Genomic DNA, 20,781 nt, shown 5'->3' with positions numbered 1-20,781 from the left:
TTCTTTATATTTTCTAAGCATTTTGATACTGAGAACATGAGATAAATTTAAAAGAAACAAGAGACTCCACTCAAAACATAACCAATCTGGGGCATTTTCCAGAGTTCTGGGAGGACCCAATACATACCCTGGCGTAAAATATAGGCTTGATGATACCTATAAAAATTTGGAAAATTTACCCCACCCTCCTCAATTGGCTTTTGTAAAGATACTAAAGCAATTCTAGGCATTTTACCCAGCCAAACAAATGTTGTAAGAATACCGTTTAACTTTTTATAAAAGGACCCTTGAAAAAAACTGGTATCGTACTCATTTGATAACAAACCACAGGCAATATCATAATTTTAATAGTTTGGACTATTTTTGAAATTTTTATAGGTACCATCAGGCCTATATTCTGCGTCAAGGTATGTGTTGGATCCTCCCAGAGCCCATTGATAATATACCAGATTGGTTCTGGTTAGAATGGAGACTCATGTTTCCTTTACGTCTTAGTCTTGTTATTAGTATTCAAATGCCAAGGTTATATAAAGAACATAAAATATTTGTTGATACCTGGAAAACTTTAAGGCATATAAGTAGTCTTAACTCCTATTCCAATAAATAAATCAACAATTCAAACAATTTGGCTAAACCCCAAGATCAAGGTTGGCGGTTTTAAAATCATCTGGAAACACTGGATGATGGCTGGAATTCGTACTTTAGAGGATGTGATGAATAAAGGTAAACTGCTTGAGTTTTCACAATTGCAACATAAATTTGGTTTAAATAAATCGCAATATTTTAGGTGGTTGCAATTGAAGCAGGCCATTCAGGCGGGGTTCCCTGAATGGAAAAATCTTAATAATTATAGCCTGGAATTCTTATGTTTTCAGATGGATTCTATGGGTCATCAGGCCGCATTGTGGTATAAATTAATATCTGGATTTGTAAATAAAAAACTTAAACATGGTCTTAGAGACATTTGGAGCATTGAGATTAAGCATCAGATTACTGCATCTCAATGGCCACGACTTTGGTCTTGGAGGTTAAGGTGTACAGTTTCAGCATCTATGAGACAAACATGGTTTTTTCTTTTGCATAGAGCTTTTTGGACCCCTGTTCGTTTACAAAAACTTGATAGCTCTAAGTCTAATAGATGCTGGCACTGTCATCTAAAAGCGGGGACATTAGATCATCTTTTATTTTATTGTCCATTCATATTATTATTTTGGAAATCAATTTGGCCTCAAATAAATAGGATGTTGGAGAATCCGGTAGCCTTGACATATGATACGATTTTATTTGGCATAGCAATGAGAGCACAGAGTCAAATTTCTTCAAATAATAACAAACTTTTATTTATATTAACTGGAGTAGCAGTTCAACAAATAACATACAATTGGAAAAATTATGACAGGTTAAATTATAACTTCTGGTGGAATTCAGTATGCCATATATATAAAATGGAGCGTACATTTGCAACACAAAGAGGTTATATTGATAAGTTTAAGAAGATTTGGGGACCATTAACAGACTTTTGCAATGAATGATACAATTTTCCCATAATAAGATATTTGATAAGAGGGGATGTGAGTGGGTTTATTTTATTCATCTCATAATATAAATAATTTATCATTATATCTTGTTGTATTGTATGCAATTTTCAAGGGGAGGGGATGGGTTTATAATTTGAGTAATAGTTGGTATACTTATTAAGTACTATATACTTTTTCAATATTATAGTAAAGGATTATATAATGATACGTTGTATTTACAGTGATGCATGAAGGAATATCAAGTGTGTACTCAATGAAATTGTATAAATTTATGTGATACACTTGTTATATGAAAAATGAATAAAAAACTTAAAACAGAAATAGTTTGGACTCTCCCCCACCAAGAAAGATGTAAAGGATTCCATTGCTCACACATTTCCGTTTCTTTTTTTAATAAAAAATTTTCATTCTCTTTCACTGTGTCTTCCAGAGTTTTTTATCCTAATACCTAAATATTTTAATCCATCTTCTTTCCTTATGAATGGGAAAGAATCAAACAATCCTTTAGTGAAGTGCACATTAAGAGGAAGAATTTCTGACTTACTCCAATTTATTTTATAACCTGAAAATTTTCCAAATGTATCAATCAACTCTAACAAGCATGGAATGGTAGTTTCAGGATTTCTCAAATAAAGCAAAATATCATCTGCGTAAGCTGAAACTTTATATTCCCAATCTGAATGGGGAAAACCCTATATCCCCTTTGCTTGTTGAATAGCTAATAATAAGGGTTCTAGTACAATGTTAAAAAGTAAAGGAGATAATGTACAGCCTTGTCTAACCCCCCTCTGCAACTTAAAGCACTCAGATAAATTATTATTAATATACAATCTTGCTGAAGGGGAGCTATACAATGTTTGAATCATCTGTATAAATCCTGAACCTATGCCAAACCAATCTAATGCTTGATACATAAAAGTCCATTCAACTCGGTCAAAAGCTTTTTCCGCATCTAAAGATACAGAAAAAGCCGGATCATTCATGCTTTTAGTTAAATTTAACATATGAAAAGCCAATCTAGAATTATTAGAGGAATGTCTCTTAGCAACAAATCCTGTTTGGTGCATATCAATAATAAAAGGGAGAGCCCTAGCTAAGCGTAAAGCTAAAACTTTAGCCATTAATTTTCCATCAACATTTATTAACGAAATAGGCCTGTAGTTTGAAACCAAAGTGGGATCTCTGTTTGGCTTTGGCAAAATGATTGTTAATGATTTAGCCATAGTACCTGAAATACAACCTTTAGTTAGTTGGGACTGATACAAATTTAACAAATGAGGTAAAAGAGTAATTTGAAATGATTTGTAAAATTCAACTGTGAAACCATTGCCACCTGGAGCGGATCCAACTCTAAGAGACTTCAACGCTGTTTCTAATTCTTTTAGTGATATAGGCTAATCCAAGCTCCTTTTTATATGTTCAGGAACCTTCGGTCCAATAATTAAATTTAGAAATTCTAAACCATCTTTTTCCCTGTCTTCATAAGGCTCAAAAGAATATAGGTCATTATAAAAATTTAGAAATTGACTTAAGATATTTCCAATTTGGTTATGGGTAATTCCTTTCTCATCCTTTATTGCAATAATTTTTGTCCTTCTTTTCTTTGCTTTAAGGTAATTTGCCAGTAATCTTCCTGCCTTATTCGAATTTCCATAATACAGAGTTTGTTGAGAGAATAAATTTCTCCTTATTAATTTTGAAGATAATTCGTTATATTTACCTTTTGCTTTTAAAAGAGCCTGTAAAGTTTATTGCTCCCATTTATTAATCAATTTAGATTCTAAATATTTAATTTCTTTTTCCAAATTAGAATATTGCATTTTAATTTGTTTTCTAATATGAGCAGAGTATGAAATAATATTACCTCTCATTGTAGCCTTAAAGGCATCCCATAAATTCTCCATGGAGATATCATCTGATAAATTAAATTGAAAAAATTCATTAATTTTTACTTGGAAATCTTCAAAGAATTTTGTATCTACAAGCAATGTATTATCAAATCTCCAAACAGATCTACTGTACTCATGTTGATCTAAATGAAGTTCAGTCCATACACCTGAATGATCAGATAAAATAATTGGGTCTATGGAAGCTTTAATCACCTGCTGGACTATTTGAGTTGAGACAAAAATATAATCAATTCTTTTTTTTTTTTTAACTTTTTATTTATAGAATTTTCATTCTTTCAATACATGAATCACATATTATAAAATGTATAATAAAATATATATGTATGTACAAATTCATATCATAGATATTCATCCCTTTCCCCTATTAATTGTTTTTCCATTTTTCTTTCATATTAATATCTATATTTCCCACCCTAACCCTATATTACTATTATCAATGTGTTAAGATATCTGATCTCTAGAATAATTAGTCAATGGATCCCATATTTTCTTAAAATTTTTAATATTTCTTTGTTGTAAAGCCAAAATTTTCTCCATTTTGTAAATGTGACATACCGAGTTCCACCAGAATGTATAATTTAGTTTGGTAAAATCTTTCCAATTTTGTGTGATTTGCTGCATGGCAACTCCTGTCAATATTAAAAGTAATTTATTATTATTTGCTGATATTGGACTCTGTGTTCTCATTGCAGTACCGAATAATATGGTATCATATGAGAGTCCTACGTGATTTTCTAGTAATATATTTATTTGGGGCCAAATTAAATTCCAAAAAGCTTTTATACAGGGACAAAAAAAAATTAAATGATCCAATGTCCCTACTTCTATTTTACAATGCCAACATCTATTAGATCTAGTATTATCTATCTTTTGCAAGCGCGTCGGGGTCCATAACACTCTATGTAATAAAAATAACCATGTTTGACTCATAGATGCTGACTTTGTTAATCTTAATCTCCAGGACCAGAATTTTGGCCATTGAGATGCAGAAATTGTCTGTCCAATCTCAATGCTCCAAATATCCCTAAGTGATAAAATCCTTCATGCGCTAAAACCGCTAGTGCAGCATAATAAAAGGAGCCCTTAGTGCAATATATTCTAACTCTCCCATCTTATTTATTAGACTTCTGGCATTTGCATATAGACATTTCAAATAATGTTTTTTGTCATATCTATTTACAATTTGCTCAGCAGTTGACATGGATAATTTGCAATCTTTAAACTCAGCAAAACAAAATGAAGCAATATGAAGAGAAAAAAGTGACCATATTGCTTTGTTTTGTCTTAATAGGTTAGTTTTTCTTTTCCTAAACGACCCCTGACCGAAGGCTTGCTGAAACATGTAAGATACAGACTAAGATCTTCAATTTCACAACTTATGATAAATGAACACAATTATTTAAAATGCAGGTGAAAATAATAACTCAGATTGCAACTCACTCGTAGACCAAAATTCATTTTCCAGCTGCTATAAACTTTACAGACTGTTGCTAATTGTATTGAAGAGATAAATAAATATATACTTGTATGTTTCACATTTCTCACAGCACATTTTTTTTATGTAGCAACTGGAAATATATTGCTTTTCTTTAATAGGATCGAGAATTAATTGACCCATTTCCAATTCCTTTGGTGATAGTTGGAAGCAAATATGATATTTTTCAGGTAAAAATGCTTTTTATGTTATCTTTCTGTTTTATGGATGGTGCTGAGAAAAAATTTGTGAACCCGCTAAGCTGGTCTGTACAAATATGATTGGACTAATCTAATCTGTATGCTAGAGAAGAAAGATAACCCCACTGAAAAACTAGCCTAGACAAAAAAAAGATATATTTTAATTGTTTTTCAATAAATACATTCAGCAATTGGGGGGAGGGGGTAGTTATCAAGTTGCATTAGGGCCTTCAGTCGTTTTAATTGCCCTTTAATGTGACTTTAAGGGCTCTGCCTGAATGAGTTGATATTTAGGTCACTGTATGTTTCATAGTAATAAGATGCAAATACATGGAAAGCAGCTTATTACTATGTAAAAACTATAACATAACTTTCAGTGAAAACCAGGTGCATACTACAAGTTACATTACAACCATAAAATCATGACCAGAGCATCGGTCCTTAAAGTTGTGGCTCAATACTTCTGGGCAGGAGTGAAAAGAGGCTGCTGCACCAATCTAGGACCTTCCACTTTTCCCTGATCAAATTTCCACTCCCCTATAACTCCCCCTCCCCTTCATTATCGAGAGCCTAAGAGCCCTGTGCCTGGTGGTTTAGTGGTTTAAAGGCAGGAATGATCCCCCAATCGCTCCTGTTCTGTTGATACCACCTCCAAAATGGTAGTGGTAGTCTCCATGTAAGGAAACATGACTCCTAGCGGTGCCATTTTGGAGGTGGCACCAGCAGAGCAGGCGTGAGTAGGGATCACTGGTCCCACCAGGTAGAGGATCCTTAGGTGCTTCATGTGGGAGGGGTGTCTACATTGGGGGCAGTGTGAGTTTGAGGGGGTGGGAGGTCTCGATCCAGAGGGAGGGGAGTGGGATTGTGTTCAGGGAAGTGGGTGTGTCTGGATCGGCACCACTTCCCTTTAAAGTTCAGGCCTTGGCTTTGAGGCTCAACGCTCCCAGGCCACTGGAATAAAACTAGTTGTGTAGTGGCTCACAAACAGAGTTATTCATTTGCCATGCTGGTCAGCAGTCTGCCGTATTGAAATGCCACATGTTACTTTTACCACACCTTATTTATTTTTAAAAAAATTTCTATACCATTTAGAACTAAGCGGTTTACATGAATTACATGAAGGCCAAATGGGATCGGCACATGGGATCTATTCACAGGGCAAAGGTAGGGGAGGGACATTAAGGTGGGCAGACTAGATGGGCCGTGGGCCCTTATCTGCCGTCTATTTCTATGTTTCTATGTTACATACATAAATTATAAAAGAACATAATAAAATAAATAATCGTAAAAACATATCTGCAAAATGGCAGCAAAAGCTTAAATAAAAAGATCATGAATAATTCTTCAGCTAAACCAGAGAAAATTACTGACTAGAAAAAAGCGTCTACAAATAAACCTTAATAATTTCCCTCCCTCCACTAAATATCATTGAGTGAAAAAATGTGATTGCTTCCTTCAATAAGTAACTAACTGGTGGCACCCCCTTAAGCAGCAGTAACCTCAACTAAACCCCTCCTTTTACAAAAGTGCAACGCGTTTTTTAGCGCTGGCCGTGGCGGTAACAACTCTGATGCTCATAGAATTCCTATGAGTATAAGAGCTGTTACCACCACGGCCGGCGCTAAAAAATGTGCTGCGCTTTTGTAAAAGGGGGTGGGGCTAGATGTTTCCTGTAATTTGTCATAGCTCTAGAGAAATTTTGGCTAGTTCTTTCATACAGGGACTATTTTAGCACTAACATAAAAAAAATTGCTATATAACCTGTAAGACAGCGGGGCACTTCTTGTCCCATATATTATGACAGTAAAATTAAAAAGCTGTGTGAAAACAAGTCCCTTATCAGGAGCACATTTTTCAAAACATTTTTGTGAAATTTTCGATTGTTAAAGTTTGATTTAATTGCATTTCTCAAAAGGGAGCAGTTGCTTCTTTACCATGAAAACCTCATTTTAAACTTTGTTTCTCCCTCCATTAATTTCAGAAGACTTTTTTTTTTTTTTTTTAAATATTTTTTATTCTTTTTAAATTCTTACATCAAGTGAAATACATGTATTACATTCAATTATGAAAAAACACTTGAAATTATTAATAAATGTTCTTACAATGTAAATTAAAGAAACCCTTTATCAGAATTTTATATCATATTAATATTACAATAGTTTTCCCTCCCTTCCCCCTCTATATGTTTTATACATGTGTTATGATATCTGATCAATAGAATAATTTGTCAATGGTCCCCATATTTTATTAAATTTTTTTATATAACCTTGTTGTAATGCCATTGCTTTTTCCATTTTATATATTTTGACAAATTGAATTCCACCAAAAAGTGTAATTTAGTTTAGTGTAATCTTTCCAGTTCTGAGTAATTTGCTGTATGGCGACCCCTGTTAAAATTAATAAAAGAAGACTTTTTAATAATCATAATCCAATTTTCATCAAGGCAGTGCCCCATTTGAAAAAAAACCTATTAGTTGTGATAAGCTTAAATGTGTGAAGCAAACTATAGCATTCATCTGTTTGATGCTTTTTGGTGCATCCTTCAAAGATTTGAAAGGCACTGTTAATTCTGATGTTGGTTTGTCTAGCACATGGTGCAATATAGTAGTGAAATACACTTTCACCCTCTTCTACTAAACCGTGCTAACAGTTTTAGTGTGGGGAGCCGCGCTGAATGGCCCGCACTGCTCCCGACGCCAATAGAGTTCTTATGAGTGTCGGGAGCAGCGCGGGTTATTCAGGGTGGCTCCCAGTGCTAAAACTGCTAGCGCGGTTTAGTAGAAGAGGCCCTTTAATAAACACCTAGGACCCAATATTTAGAAGATGTTGACCCGCCTAAATTTGTGACTTTTTTTTCAGGTAAAAGTAAGAATATAATATTTCAGCTGAAAATTTCATTTTAATTTAGGAGTTTAAAAGTTATGCTCATAAACCTATTGCTAAAAAAAACTTTACTGAGATTCTAACATCTCTTTCCCGCTCTAAATCCACCTCGGTTACCATTCACTTTTTTGTGCTCCTAAAATTAAGGGTTTAGTGAAATTTTGGGTATAAATTTATGCTATCAGCCCTACTAAATTTTCAAAGAGGCTAACTTTCGATCATAACTCTCAGTTATGGTCTATGGCAGGAGGGAGAATCGCAGATGAAATTGAAGCTAAGAGCCTTTGTATGTAATGTAAAACCAGGCAGACTTTTTCTGTAGCTGTGTATTGAAGGACTATTAGTACAAATTAGCTTCTGCCTTACTGTGAAAAATTTGAACTAAATTTCTGATTTTGCATCACTTTAGGATTTTGACTCTGAGAAGAGGAAAGTGATCTGTAAGACACTTCGATTTCTTGCACATTATTATGGAGCATCATTAATGGTTTGTGTTTAGATAGTGTATTTTTAAATTAACAGGAAGGGGGCTTAATGGTTTTAGGCATTTGAGATATTGGCTTGTAAAAAAATGTTCAGACCTCTGTTTCTAGGGTTTCAATCATGGCATGTTTTAATCCTGTAGAGCAGGGATCTCAAAGTCCCTCCTTGACGGCCGCAATCCAGTCGGGTTTTCAGGATTTCCCCCATGAATATGCATTGAAAGCAGTGCATGCATATAGATCTCATGAATATTCATGGGGGAAATCCTGAAAACCCGACTGGATTGCGGCCCTCAAGGAGGGACTTTGAGACCCCTGCTGTAGAGATTGATGAAATAAACAGCCTGTGTTACTATGCAATCTGGTTGTAAAGTATTGACATATCACTGATTTTATATAAATATGATTATTATTATTGTGCTCATGAAGGAATATCTAATGGGTAAAAATGAATATGCAAGATATTTGGAATCCAGCAACTATTATAAATTCAGAAATTCCAGCTGTACATATACACTTCAAGTATAGATGCGTTTGGAAACATCTTAGGCCCAGATGCACTAAAGTCAGCGATCGTCTAACGATTGTCGCTAAACTAGTTTTGACTGGTTTAGCGACGATCGCATTTGCCGACTCGATGCAGAAAATGGCTCACCATGTGGTTTTTCTGCACTATCACTCATTCTCTGTTCTGACAGTGCAAATAAGCTCATTAATATTGAAATGCCGTGTAAACTAGCAGAGTGATTGATGCGCTAACATGGCTTCCCATTGCACAAAAAGAAGTGATTGGTCTTGACTGGTCGCTTTTTTCGGATCGCTAAAAGCAGTCGCTTATGTGTTTTACCGATAGTTCAGCCTGAAATTAATATAATAGTTATAACAATTATACCATAAATACAGTTTTTACAATAGCAGGGGCGTAAATGTGGGTTATATGCGTTTTGTGAGCACGTGTGTTGAAGGCATGTCTTATGCATGCCCGTTAATAGCATACAAAATATTAGAGAGAACAAAAAGATGGGATCAATGAGAGAAGGCTAAAATTTCTGATGATTAAAAATATCTAATCTAATCTAATCCTTAGGTTTGTATACCGCATCATCTCCACGTTCGTAGAGCTCGACGCAGTTTACAGTACAGACTGGGCCAGAACTTATACATCACCAACCTCATTTATGCCCCATATTTGCATAGTCTGCTGCTACCTCTCTGCCCCCTCCATACAACATTGGCTGCTACTTTACAGCAACTGTATAGCAAGAGGAAGCGCAAAGCATCAAGGGTTTGCCCTCGCTGTACTATTTAAAAGCTTATGAAATACCATCGTTTGTTAACCACGTATGCTTTGTGCTCCAATGGTCAACATTATAGACGACGGTTGTAGGCTCCGATTTATACAGGCTGCCCTTTCCCTGGAAGGAATAGGAAACGATAATGGTGATCGAAGCAGGAAGGACCAGCTACAATAATCTACGCCTATGACTGACGTAGCAAACCTGGCACTTGCGTACATTATTGCTGTATCAACTGGATTATTCTGCGCATGTATAAGAGTCACTCTCAGAGCGATCAATTGGACGGGAGAGACGGGGGTTACGATGAACCTCTGTACGAATCATTTGCATGCAGACTTGTCAGTGCATCAATAGCTCTTTTGGAATTGGCCAAAAATCGGATCGCTGAGGACCCATGCGGTATTACCAACCCAGTTTAGTGCATTTGGCCCCTAGTTTGGCCTCCCTTCATAAGCCAGATTCAAGGCTTAGGTAAAATTTGAGTTACACCTCTTACCCTTCTTCAAAGAAATGAAAGTAATTGCAAAAGCACTGCAGAAAATGTAAACATTATGTAATGCAGGTCTGTCCACCAGTATGCTGTAATATGAGTAGTGCAGAACTGTAGGATTTTACAAAGTCTTTTGCTGATATTTAACAGTTTTATCTTAGGATTATGATGTTTTAAACATGGGGCTTGTCAAAATTAATATGCTGTACATCATTATCATGGCCAGTTAACTCACTTTGAATATCGATCTTATGTTGGCATCTTGTATTCAGCAAAAACAAAAAAGCAGTTTTATGTTGTATAATGAAAGAATATGTTTTTAATTTGTACTCTGATCTCTCATAGTTTACAAGCAAATCAGAAGCACTGATGCTAAAAACGCGTAATCTTATTAACCATTTGGCATTTGGACTAGAGAAAAGGTAGAATATGAAAATATTTTTCTAGTTGTATTGTAACTTAAAACAGCCCATGCAACAACAAATAACTCAGAATTGGAAAGACTATACCAAATTAAATTATACGTTCTGGTGGAACTCTGTCTGTCATATATACAAAATGGAAAAAGTAATAGCATTACAACACGGGAACATTCATAATTTCAATAAAATTTGGCAACCATTGACTAATTATTCTAATGATTAGATTTCTTAGCACAATTATAATACTTATATAGAAAAGGGGAGGGACATGTATAATTTTTAGAATCATTAATTGGAAAAAGGGGAGGGATGTATAACTTTTGATTATATATAATATATACTGTTTATAAATTAAGTTGTATTAATGATAGATACAATGATATATAGTAATTAATTATATCACTTGAATTTCAAACATTGTAAAAATTGAAAAATTCAATAAATAAAATTTAAAAAAAGAAAAAAAAAACAGCCCAACGGTTATTTCACTATTATGTAATTGACTTTCAATGCTGTTTTGACCCCCTTTTATAAGCTGCAATAGAGCGTTTTAGCGTGGGCCAGTGAGGTAAATGCTCCAATTCTCATAGGAATTGAATGAAAATCGGAGCATTTACCTCATCAGCCCACACTAAAACACTCTTTTTTTTTTAATTCTTTATTCATTTTTCCATCTTACAAGTGTATAAATATTTAAACATTTGAAATTGAATACATCACTTGAATTTCTTTCTTTTATAACATTAATACATAAAGTTTACTCCCTTCCCTTCCACCCTTCCCTTAACTAATTCAATCAAATATATCATATAAATATTCTTTTCTATTGATCTAAACAGTTAATAAAATATAGAACCACCACCCATCCCCACATTTGCAATTGTACTTGTAATGGAAAATGGTATCTATTCATTACAATAATTTGTCAATGGACCCCAGATCTCTTTAAATTTATTATAATTCCCCTTTTGTATAGCTATTGTTGTTTCCATTTTATAAATGTGACACAATGAATTCCACCAGAAATTATAATTGAGTCTACTCCAATTCTTCCAATTACTTGTAATATGTTGTATGGCGACACCTGTCATAATCAATAAAAGCTTATTGTTTAATGAAATTTTTTTTCATATTCTTTATTCATTTTAAAAAATTTACAATAAGTGTAACAGCATATATAACATTTTAAATTCACATACAACACTTAATATTCTGTTAAATCCATATCAGAATTTATCTCCTATCTCCCCCCTCCCCCCTAATCAATAACAATCATTAAATTAAAAAAAAACATATATTCTATTGTCCATTTATTTTGGCTTTTTGGAAATCGATTTGGGGCCAAATAAATTGCTTGTTAGAGAATCATGTGGCATTATCGTATGACACAGTTTTATTTGGCATGTCTATGAGAGCTAAGAGCCAAATATCTTCCAAAAATAATAAACTTTTACTGATTCTGACAGGAGTTGCCATTCAACAAATAACATATAATTGGAAATATTGGAAAAGATTGAATTATAGTTTTTGGTGGTGTTCAGTGTGTCACCAGTATAAAATGGAAAGAGCGTTAGCTGTTCAAAAAGGATATTTTAATAAGTTTAAGGATGTGTGGGGGCCATTGATAAATTATTGTAAAGAATAGTTATCATTTTTCCCTGATTTTACATAAATGAAAGAATGGGGAGGGGGGGGTGACTTTTAATTATTGGTTATGAAGGGAATTAATGATTTTATTATATTGTATGTATTAAATGATAATAAAATGGTGGGTGGGAAGGGGATAAATTTTATTTTAGGAAAATTTGTGGTATTTCAAGTGATGTATTAGGTTAATTTGTTATTACTTTCTGTACACTTGATGTAAATATAAAATGAATAAAGAATATAAAAAAACAAAACAAAAAACAGATATAATTCCCTTATACCTTACTTTAATAATCAGACCAAAGTACCCTTCCCCCCACCTTGGACTTGCATACTTAAGGGAAAAAATAATATTCAATCATTACAATATTGTGTTAATGGCTCCCAAATCTCCTGAAATTTCTAAAATTCCCCTGCTGTGTGGCTATTGTCCTTTCCATTTTATAAATGTGACAAAGAGTTCCACCAGAAACTGTAATTAAGCCTCTTCCAGTTTTTCCAATTACTCGTAATCTGTGGTATGGCAACCCCTGTCATAATAAGTAGAAGCCTGTTATTGTTAGATGATATTTGGCTCTTAGCCCTCTTTGACATGCCAAACAGTACAGTATCATACGATAATGCCACCGGATTACTGCGTCTCACCATGGCTTGATAAAAGGGGCCCTTAATTATCTCTACTATTACCGTATTTTCGCGGATATAACGCGCGCGTTATACGTGATTTTACGTACCGCGCATACCCCTCGCGCGTTATATGCCTGAGCGCGGTATACAAAAGTTTTTAAACATAGTTCCCACCCCGCCCGATGCCCGATTCACCCCCCCAGCAGGACCGCTCGCACCCCCACCCCGAACGACCGCTCGCTCGCGCTCCCACCCGCACCCGCATCCACGATCGGAGCAAGAGGGAGCCCAAGCCCTCTTGCCCGGCCGACTCCCCGACGTCCGATACATCCCCCCCCGGCAGGACCACTCGCACCCTCACCCCGAAGGACCGCCGACTCCCCAACAATATCGGGCCAGGAGGGAGCCCAAACCCTCCTGGCCACGGCGACCCCCTAACCCCACCCCGCACTACATTACGGGCAGGAGGGATCCCAGGCCCTCCTGCCCTCGACGCAAACCCCCTCCCCCCAACGACCGCCCCCCCCCCAAGAACCTCCGCCCGTCCCCCAGCCGACCCGCGACCCCCCTGGCCGACCCCCACGACACCCCCACCCGCCTTCCCCGTACTTTGTGTAGTTGGGCCAGAAGGGAGCCCAAACCCTCCTGGCCACGGCGACCCCCTAACCCCACCCCGCACTACATTACGGGCAGGAGGGATCCCAGGCCCTCCTGCCCTCGACGCAAACCCCCCTCCCTCCAACGACCGCCCCCCCCCAAGAACCTCCGACCGACCCGCGACCCCCCTGGCCGACCCCCCCACCCCCCTTCCCCGTACCTTTGGAAGTGGGCCGGACAGACGGGAGCCAAACCCGCCTGTCCGGCAGGCAGCCAACAAAGGAATGAGGCCGGATTGGCCCATCCGTCCTAAAGCTCCGCCTACTGGTGGGGCCTAAGGCGCGTGGGCCAATCAGAATAGGCCCTGGAGCCTTAGGTCCCACCTGGGGGCGCGGCCTGAGACACATGGTCGGGTTTGGCCCATGTGCCTCAGGCCGCGCCCCCAGGTGGGACCTAAGGCTCCAGGGCCTATTCTGATTGGCCCACGCGCCTTAGGCCCCACCAGTAGGCGGAGCTTTAGGACGGATGGGCCAATCTGGCCTCATTCCTTCGTTGGCTGCCTGCCGGACAGGCGGGTTTGGCTCCCGTCTGTCCGGCCAACTTCCAAAGGTACGGGGAAGGGGGGTGGGGGGGTCGGCCAGGGGGGTCGCGGGTCGGTCGGAGGTTCTTGGGGGGGGGGCGGTCGTTGGAGGGAGGGGGGTTTGCGTCGAGGGCAGGAGGGCCTGGGATCCCTCCTGCCCGTAATGTAGTGCGGGGTGGGGTTAGGGGGTCGCCGTGGCCAGGAGGGTTTGGGCTCCCTTCTGGCCCAACTACACAAAGTACGGGGAAGGCGGGTGGGGGTGTCGTGGGGGTCGGCCAGGGGGGTCGCGGGTCGGCTGGGGGACGGGCGGAGGTTCTTGGGGGGGGGCGGTCGTTGGGGGGAGGGGGTTTGCGTCGAGGGCAGGAGGGCCTGGGATCCCTCCTGCCCGTAATGTAGTGCGGGGTGGGGTTAGGGGGTCGCCGTGGCCAGGAGGATTTGGGCTCCCTCCTGGCCCAATATTGTCGGGGAGTCGGCGGTCCTTCGGGGTGGGGGTGCGAGTGGTCCTGCCGAGGGGGGAGAAGAATCGGACGTCGAGGGGGGGCATCAGGCTTTCAGGATGGGGACAGGACTTCAAGGGGGGACAGGCAGACCTTCAAGGGGGGACAGGACTTCAAGGGGGGACAGGCACGGAGAGGCGGGGCAGTGCACCGAAAGTCAGGGCGGGTGAACGGTGAGTCGGGGCAACCAGAGGAGAGTCGGGGCAGTGCACCGAAAGTCGGGGTGAGTCGGGGCAACCAAAGGAGAGTCGGGGCAGTGCACCGAAAGTCAGGGTGAGTCGGGGCAACCAGATGAGAGTCGGGGAGGGCGAAAGGAGAATCGGGGTGGCCAGAGGAGAGTCGGGGAGAGCGAAAGGAGAGTCGGGGTGGCCAGAGGAGAGTCGGGCAGCATGCGCGTTATATGCCTGAGCGCGGTATAGAAAAGTTTTTGTACATATCATCGTGATTTCTGCGCGCTATACCCCTGTGCGCGTTTTACAATGGTGCGCGTTATATCCGCGAAAATACGGTACTACTACTATTTAACACTTCTTTAGCACTGAAGGGCATATGCGTCACTGTACATTTTGACATTAAAAAGACAGAAGAGCTTACAATTTCATTGCTTGAGGTTTATTATTTCGTTTTCTATACCACCTTCATCTATTTTACAGTTAAATTTCTTTTTCTAATATTTAAAGACATTATAGAATAAAGTATAAGCCCTTGTCAATTTAGACTACTTCTCTTGACATTAGATTACGCCTCTATTTTTTCAGCATTTTTAACAAGTTTCCAAGTTTATTTGTTTTAATATGCTGCTAATGGCAGTACCTTCTTGGCAGTTTACAATAATAAAATATAAAATCTGTAAAAAGAAATTATATCAAATAAGAGAGGAGTAGAAAAGAATCTAGCAATGTTCAAGTCCCCCATTCATGGTCCAAGCTATCTCAACCGCACCCATCACATAAAATATGTCTAATTACTAAATGCATCTGTGAATAGAAATAATTTAATTAAGCCAGGGCTTGACAAATCCTGAGCACCTGGTTGTCAAGGTGCCTAGAAATTTAATTTTATACCCCCAATATTTTTTCTGCTTATTCCTGTTTACATAAAAACATGATGGCAGACAAATGTAAGTTCTGCGTACCCACAAACTTTGCAATTACCCACATAATTTTGAAAAATGTCTAATAATATAATTGTAAACTTTTCACATTATCAGTACTAACTACTGGCTAACTTTAATTTTATTTCTTTTTATTTATTTACACAGTAAAACATTATCTGCTGATATCAATAAGCCACTGTTTATCCCAGCTGGATTGGATTCCTTAAGTCAGATAGGTTAGTAATCTTCCGTTTTATTTAGATTTTTTTCTCTGATAAATGCTTTCTGAAATATATCATCAATCTTTCTCTGCCACTTTTAGAGAACAAATACTACAAACATTTTTTGTTTAGTTGACATATCATGTTGTGACTTCTAAAATGAATCGCTGTTTCTTCCTAGAATTTCTCCTTTTTTTCCTGCTTTGTTTTGGTATGTTTTCACCACATCCTAAAATCCAGCTTTTTCTCTTTTTCCGTTTTCTCCAAATAAATCATTTCATGTATTGCACACTCTCTTTCATCTTTCCTTTGGGTGTTGTTTTCGTTTCATTCAAAACCATGTTAATCGAGCAAAAGAGAGGTGTGAGTCCACAACAACATGAAAAGTCCCAGGCACAATTGTAAAGGCCTTTAGGGCCTTTTCAGAAAACTCTGATGAGCTTCAATGTAGCAAAATGTAAAGTTATGCACATAGGGAAAGGGAACCCGATGTACAACTACACAATGGGGGGATGGTACTGGGGGAAGGCAACCTAGAAAAGGACTTGGGGGTTTTGGTAGATAGAACAATGAAGTCGGCGGCACAGTGCGCAGCGGCCTCAAAAAAAGGCAAACAGAATGTTGGGCATTATCAAAAAAGGTATCACTACCAGAACCAAGGAAGTTATCCTCCCGCTGTATAGGGCGATGGTGCGACCGCATCTGGAGTACTGCGTTCAGTACTGGACGCCGTACCTTAAGAAGGATATGGCGATTCTCGAGAGGGTCCAGAGGAGAGCGACAAAAATGATAAAGGGCATGGAAAACCTCTCATATGCTGAGAGGCTGGAGAAGCTGGGGCTCTTTTCCCTGGAAAAGCGGAGACTTAGAGGGGATATGATAGAAACTCATAAGATCATGAAGGGTATAGTGAAGGTAGAGAGGGACAGATTCTTCAGACTAGCAGGGGCAGCAAAAACTAGAGGGCACTCAAAAAAATTGAAGGGAGATAGGTTCAGAACAAATGCTAGGAAGTTATTCTTCACGCAGAGGGTGGTGAACACCTGGAATACGCTTTCAGAGGAGGTGGTAGAGCAGAGTACGACTTTGGGGTTCAAAAGGGGATTGGACGAGTTCATGAAGGAAAAGGGGATCCATGGGTACAATTAGAGGGTTACTATACAGTACAGAAGGCTGTAAAGTAATAGAATAGTAGAGTAATAGATCACTACAGATCATTGACCTGGGGGGCCACCGCGGGAGCGGACTGCTGGGAGTGATGGACCTATGGTCTGACTCAGCAGAGGCAATGCTTATGTGCTTATGAAACACTGAGCAGAGTTGTGAAACTCACTTCTGTGGCAGATGAAGAGTGTCTTCGGGGAATTTCTCTTATGGGTACTCAAGTTCCTTTTATGCATTGTGGTTGTATTTAAATGCTCTGAATTGTAATTTATAGGTTCTCCTTCAACCTTGGACAGAGATATCGGACAGTTACACGCACGGACACCCATGGAGTTGTGGAAGAAGGTGTATGAAAGGACCTTTCCACCAAAGGTACAATTTTATATCCCAACAGAATTCAGTTTGTAGTTTCATATCTTGCATTTGCCCAAGGTTATTATTGATAGTATGTTTTTTTTATTAAAACCTTGATATGCCGCTTAGGCTGTCTCACAGATCATAGTAGTTTATAATTCCAAAAACATCAAGTTATAAACATACCATAAAAAGAGTAAGAATTTCAATTAAATAGGACAGAACTTTCAAACCAACAAGAGTGCACACATAATTCTGTGTCCTGGATTCCAGAGAGACTCAACAAGTCAGGATAGCAGTGGACCTTCAAATGCCAAAGTAAAAAAAAAAAAAGTGTTTTTATAATGATTTTATAATACTTTCAGCATATACCAGATGAAAGACTGTTTGATAACCACGATGCTTAAAAAAAAAAAAAGCAAAGTGACAAATTCTTTCATATCAAGCCTGTTTTGGATTAGGTAGCACTAAATAATGTGAATCAATAGATCTCATAAAATGAGTAGGTGTATATGGGATTGTTAAATTAGTCAGATAAAATGGCGCACCACAGTAGTAAGCTTTGTGGGCAAGACAAAATATTTTAAATGAGATCCTATATGAAATTGGAAGCTGGTGTAACCGTGCTGGTAATGATTTAGCTTGGTCTGATCTGTGTGCTCGTAATAACTATATACAGTAGACTCTGTTAACCGGAACTCAATGAACCAGAACTCTTAAGAAACCAGAAAAAAAATCTAAGAAATACTGTAATCTATAATAATAAAACCCTAGAGCGTGCATGTGCTGTTGAAAGTTCGTGATTCCTGGTGCCATGAGGTGTGCTTCTGTGCCAGTCCTCACGGCGCCTACGCTAGCTGGAGGCGCGTGCGGTGGCTGGAGGTGCGTGAGCGTGCAGCTCTGTCAATGGCAGTCGGCTTAGAGGACGGGCAGGAGAGTGGTGGCTGCAGTGGCAGGAGAGTGTCCGACAGAGGGCTCCGTTTTGAAGCTGTGGCTCTCATTGAACTGACAGTTGGCCAGCTCCCTTGCCGGAGTTATTTTTCAGTTTACAGGTGCCGCCGCGGCTCCTCTCATGAACCGCACCTGCGTCAGATAACACTTCCGATGCAGGGGATCGTTACAGGAGCCGCCGCGGCATCTTTAAACTTAAAAATAACAAGCTTTTACTAGTCATGACAGGGGTTGCCATTCAGCATATAACCAATAACTGGAAGAATCATAGTAACCTTAATTATACATTTTGGTGGAATACAATTTGTCATATATTCAAAATGGAAAGAGTAATAGCAATACAAAGAGGGACATATCCTAAATTTATAAAAATATGGGGGCCATTGACAAAGTATTGTACTGAATGAATAATAGGATTTATCTTCGTCTTTTCTTCTTTTTCTTGTCTTCTTTATGGCACACATGGAGGGGGGGTAGTGAAAATAATTTTACATAACATGTTATAATATGGTATACAATAAGTATAAGGTGATTGGAAAGTACTTGAAGGGTGGGAGAGGGGATAAAAAAATTTGTTCAGAATATTATGTAATAGATATAAAAGTGATATTGTGTATTCATTAGTTGTAACTCAATATTTTGTACACTTCATGTAAAATATGAAAATGAATAAAGAATTATAAAATAAAAAAAATAACTCTGGCAAGGGAGCCGGCCAGACCGCGGGAAGTGTAGGGGGGATGGATAAATCCTGCTGCTGCACAGGGAAATGGAGGGAGAGGGAATGCTGTGGATGCTGCACAAGGAAGTGGGGGGGGGAGGGAAAAAATGTTGCTGCACAGGGAAATGGAGAGGAAGGGAATGCTGCTTCGGCTTTTGCACAGGGAAGTGGGGCGAGGGAAAAAATGCTGCTGCACAGTGACATGGAGGGGGAGGGAATGCTGCTTCGGCTTCTGCACAGGGAAGTGGGGGGGAGGGAATGCTGCTTCGGCTTCTGCACAGGGAAGTAGGGAGGGAGACAGAAAGAAAGGAAGAAAGACACAGGGACAGGGAGAGAGACAGAAAGACAGACAGACAAAGGGGGCCAGGAAGTGAGACAGACAGAAAGAAAGACAGCGGGAGGGAGAGAGACAGAAAGAAACAGACAGGGGTAGGGAGAGAGACAGAAAAAAGGCAGACATATATTCTAGCACCCGTTAATGTAACGGGCTTAAAGACTAGTACTTTAAATAAACATGAAAATCAAATCAATTTCTAGTGTAAATTTAAGTGTAACCTTGGCACACCACACCTGAGTAAGCCTAAGCTTTGCCTACCACATATCCGGTAGTTTGTCTGGAAGAGTTTATGGTATGGCATAGTATGGGGTATAGATCTATTTGTAATAGTAACTCAAGCAACCAGAAATTACATTTATCTGGCATCTATCAATCCCCATGGGTGCCGATTAATTGAGCATCTACTGTAGTGTGCAAGGAGTATTTATTGCATTTCCTTTTAAGTTGCGGTGCTAACAGACTGTCTTTGACCAACTCTGATTTATTTTTTTAGTTCTATAGGTTTTTAATTTAATGATATCTCTTCTTTTACATTTGTTTATTTTGAATATTAATAATTCTCAGAACAGCAGTGATTTGAAAGAAGTGAAGGACCCAGCCAAAGATCTCCAGTATGCTGAAAATGAGGTTGATTTGAGGCGAGCTCAGAAGGATCAGGTACATATTTAATTAAGAGTCGGTGAGGTAAATGCTCCAACGCTCATAAGAATTGAATGAACGTTGGAGCATTTACCTTGCCAGCCAGCAGTAAAAAGCTTTATCTTGGTTTGATAAAAGGGGCCCTAAATGATGTAACATTTTTAGCCAAGACACTTATTTTTCCTGAATCCGGACAGAAAATAATTTTGCTTTTAAAATTTATAAACAATGTAACATTTCCTTAAAGAAAAACAGTTTTCTAAATTTAGGGCTCCTTTTATCAAGCCGCGCTAGCGGGGTTAACGCACGTGACGTTTCATCACGCGCTAACCCCTGCGCTGGCCAAAAACTACCACCTGCTTAAGAGGAGGCGGTAGCGGCTAGCGCACAATTACGCGTGTTAAACCGCTAGTGCGGCTTGATAAAAGGACCTTTAGCATTACAGTGCAATAGGGATGGTATGCTGAACTATAGGATGATCCATCTGTGCAAGCAAGCATACTGCAGAAAATGTCAAACACAGCATTTCAACTTCTCCTCCTCCTTCGCCTCAGCTGCCCCCTTCAGGTCTTCCTTCTGCAGGGGAGCATGAAAGTGTCTTTCTGATCTGCTCCATATATTTATTGTTTGTGGTACCTTTTTCAGTTTGTTCA

General features: G+C 38.9%; 1 protein-coding gene across 6 annotated transcripts in view; it reads left to right on the top strand.

Moving 5' to 3' along the window:
- DYNC2LI1 (dynein cytoplasmic 2 light intermediate chain 1) overlaps positions 1–20,781 on the top strand; it is a 94,942-nt gene that overhangs the window by 40,895 nt on the left and 33,266 nt on the right. For all 6 annotated transcript variants that reach the window (XR_004538738.1, XR_004538736.1, XR_004538737.1 and 3 more), the window contains exons 7-12: positions 5,045–5,113; positions 8,415–8,492; positions 10,621–10,697; positions 15,907–15,977; positions 17,401–17,498; positions 20,054–20,146. Coding sequence is in view for 3 of the 6 variants with exons in the window: in XM_033936845.1 (XP_033792736.1) it covers positions 5,045–5,113; positions 8,415–8,492; positions 10,621–10,697; positions 15,907–15,977; positions 17,401–17,498; positions 20,054–20,146 (486 nt within the window). In the remaining 3 variants the exon portion in view is untranslated. The remainder of the gene's footprint in view (positions 1–5,044; positions 5,114–8,414; positions 8,493–10,620; positions 10,698–15,906; positions 15,978–17,400; positions 17,499–20,053; positions 20,147–20,781) is intronic.

The sequence above is a fragment of the Geotrypetes seraphini genome, chromosome 3 (genome assembly GCF_902459505.1).
Source record: "Geotrypetes seraphini chromosome 3, aGeoSer1.1, whole genome shotgun sequence".
In the NCBI taxonomy this organism is placed as follows: domain Eukaryota; kingdom Metazoa; phylum Chordata; class Amphibia; order Gymnophiona; family Dermophiidae; genus Geotrypetes; species Geotrypetes seraphini.
This window is presented reverse-complemented; position numbering and strand designations above follow the sequence as displayed.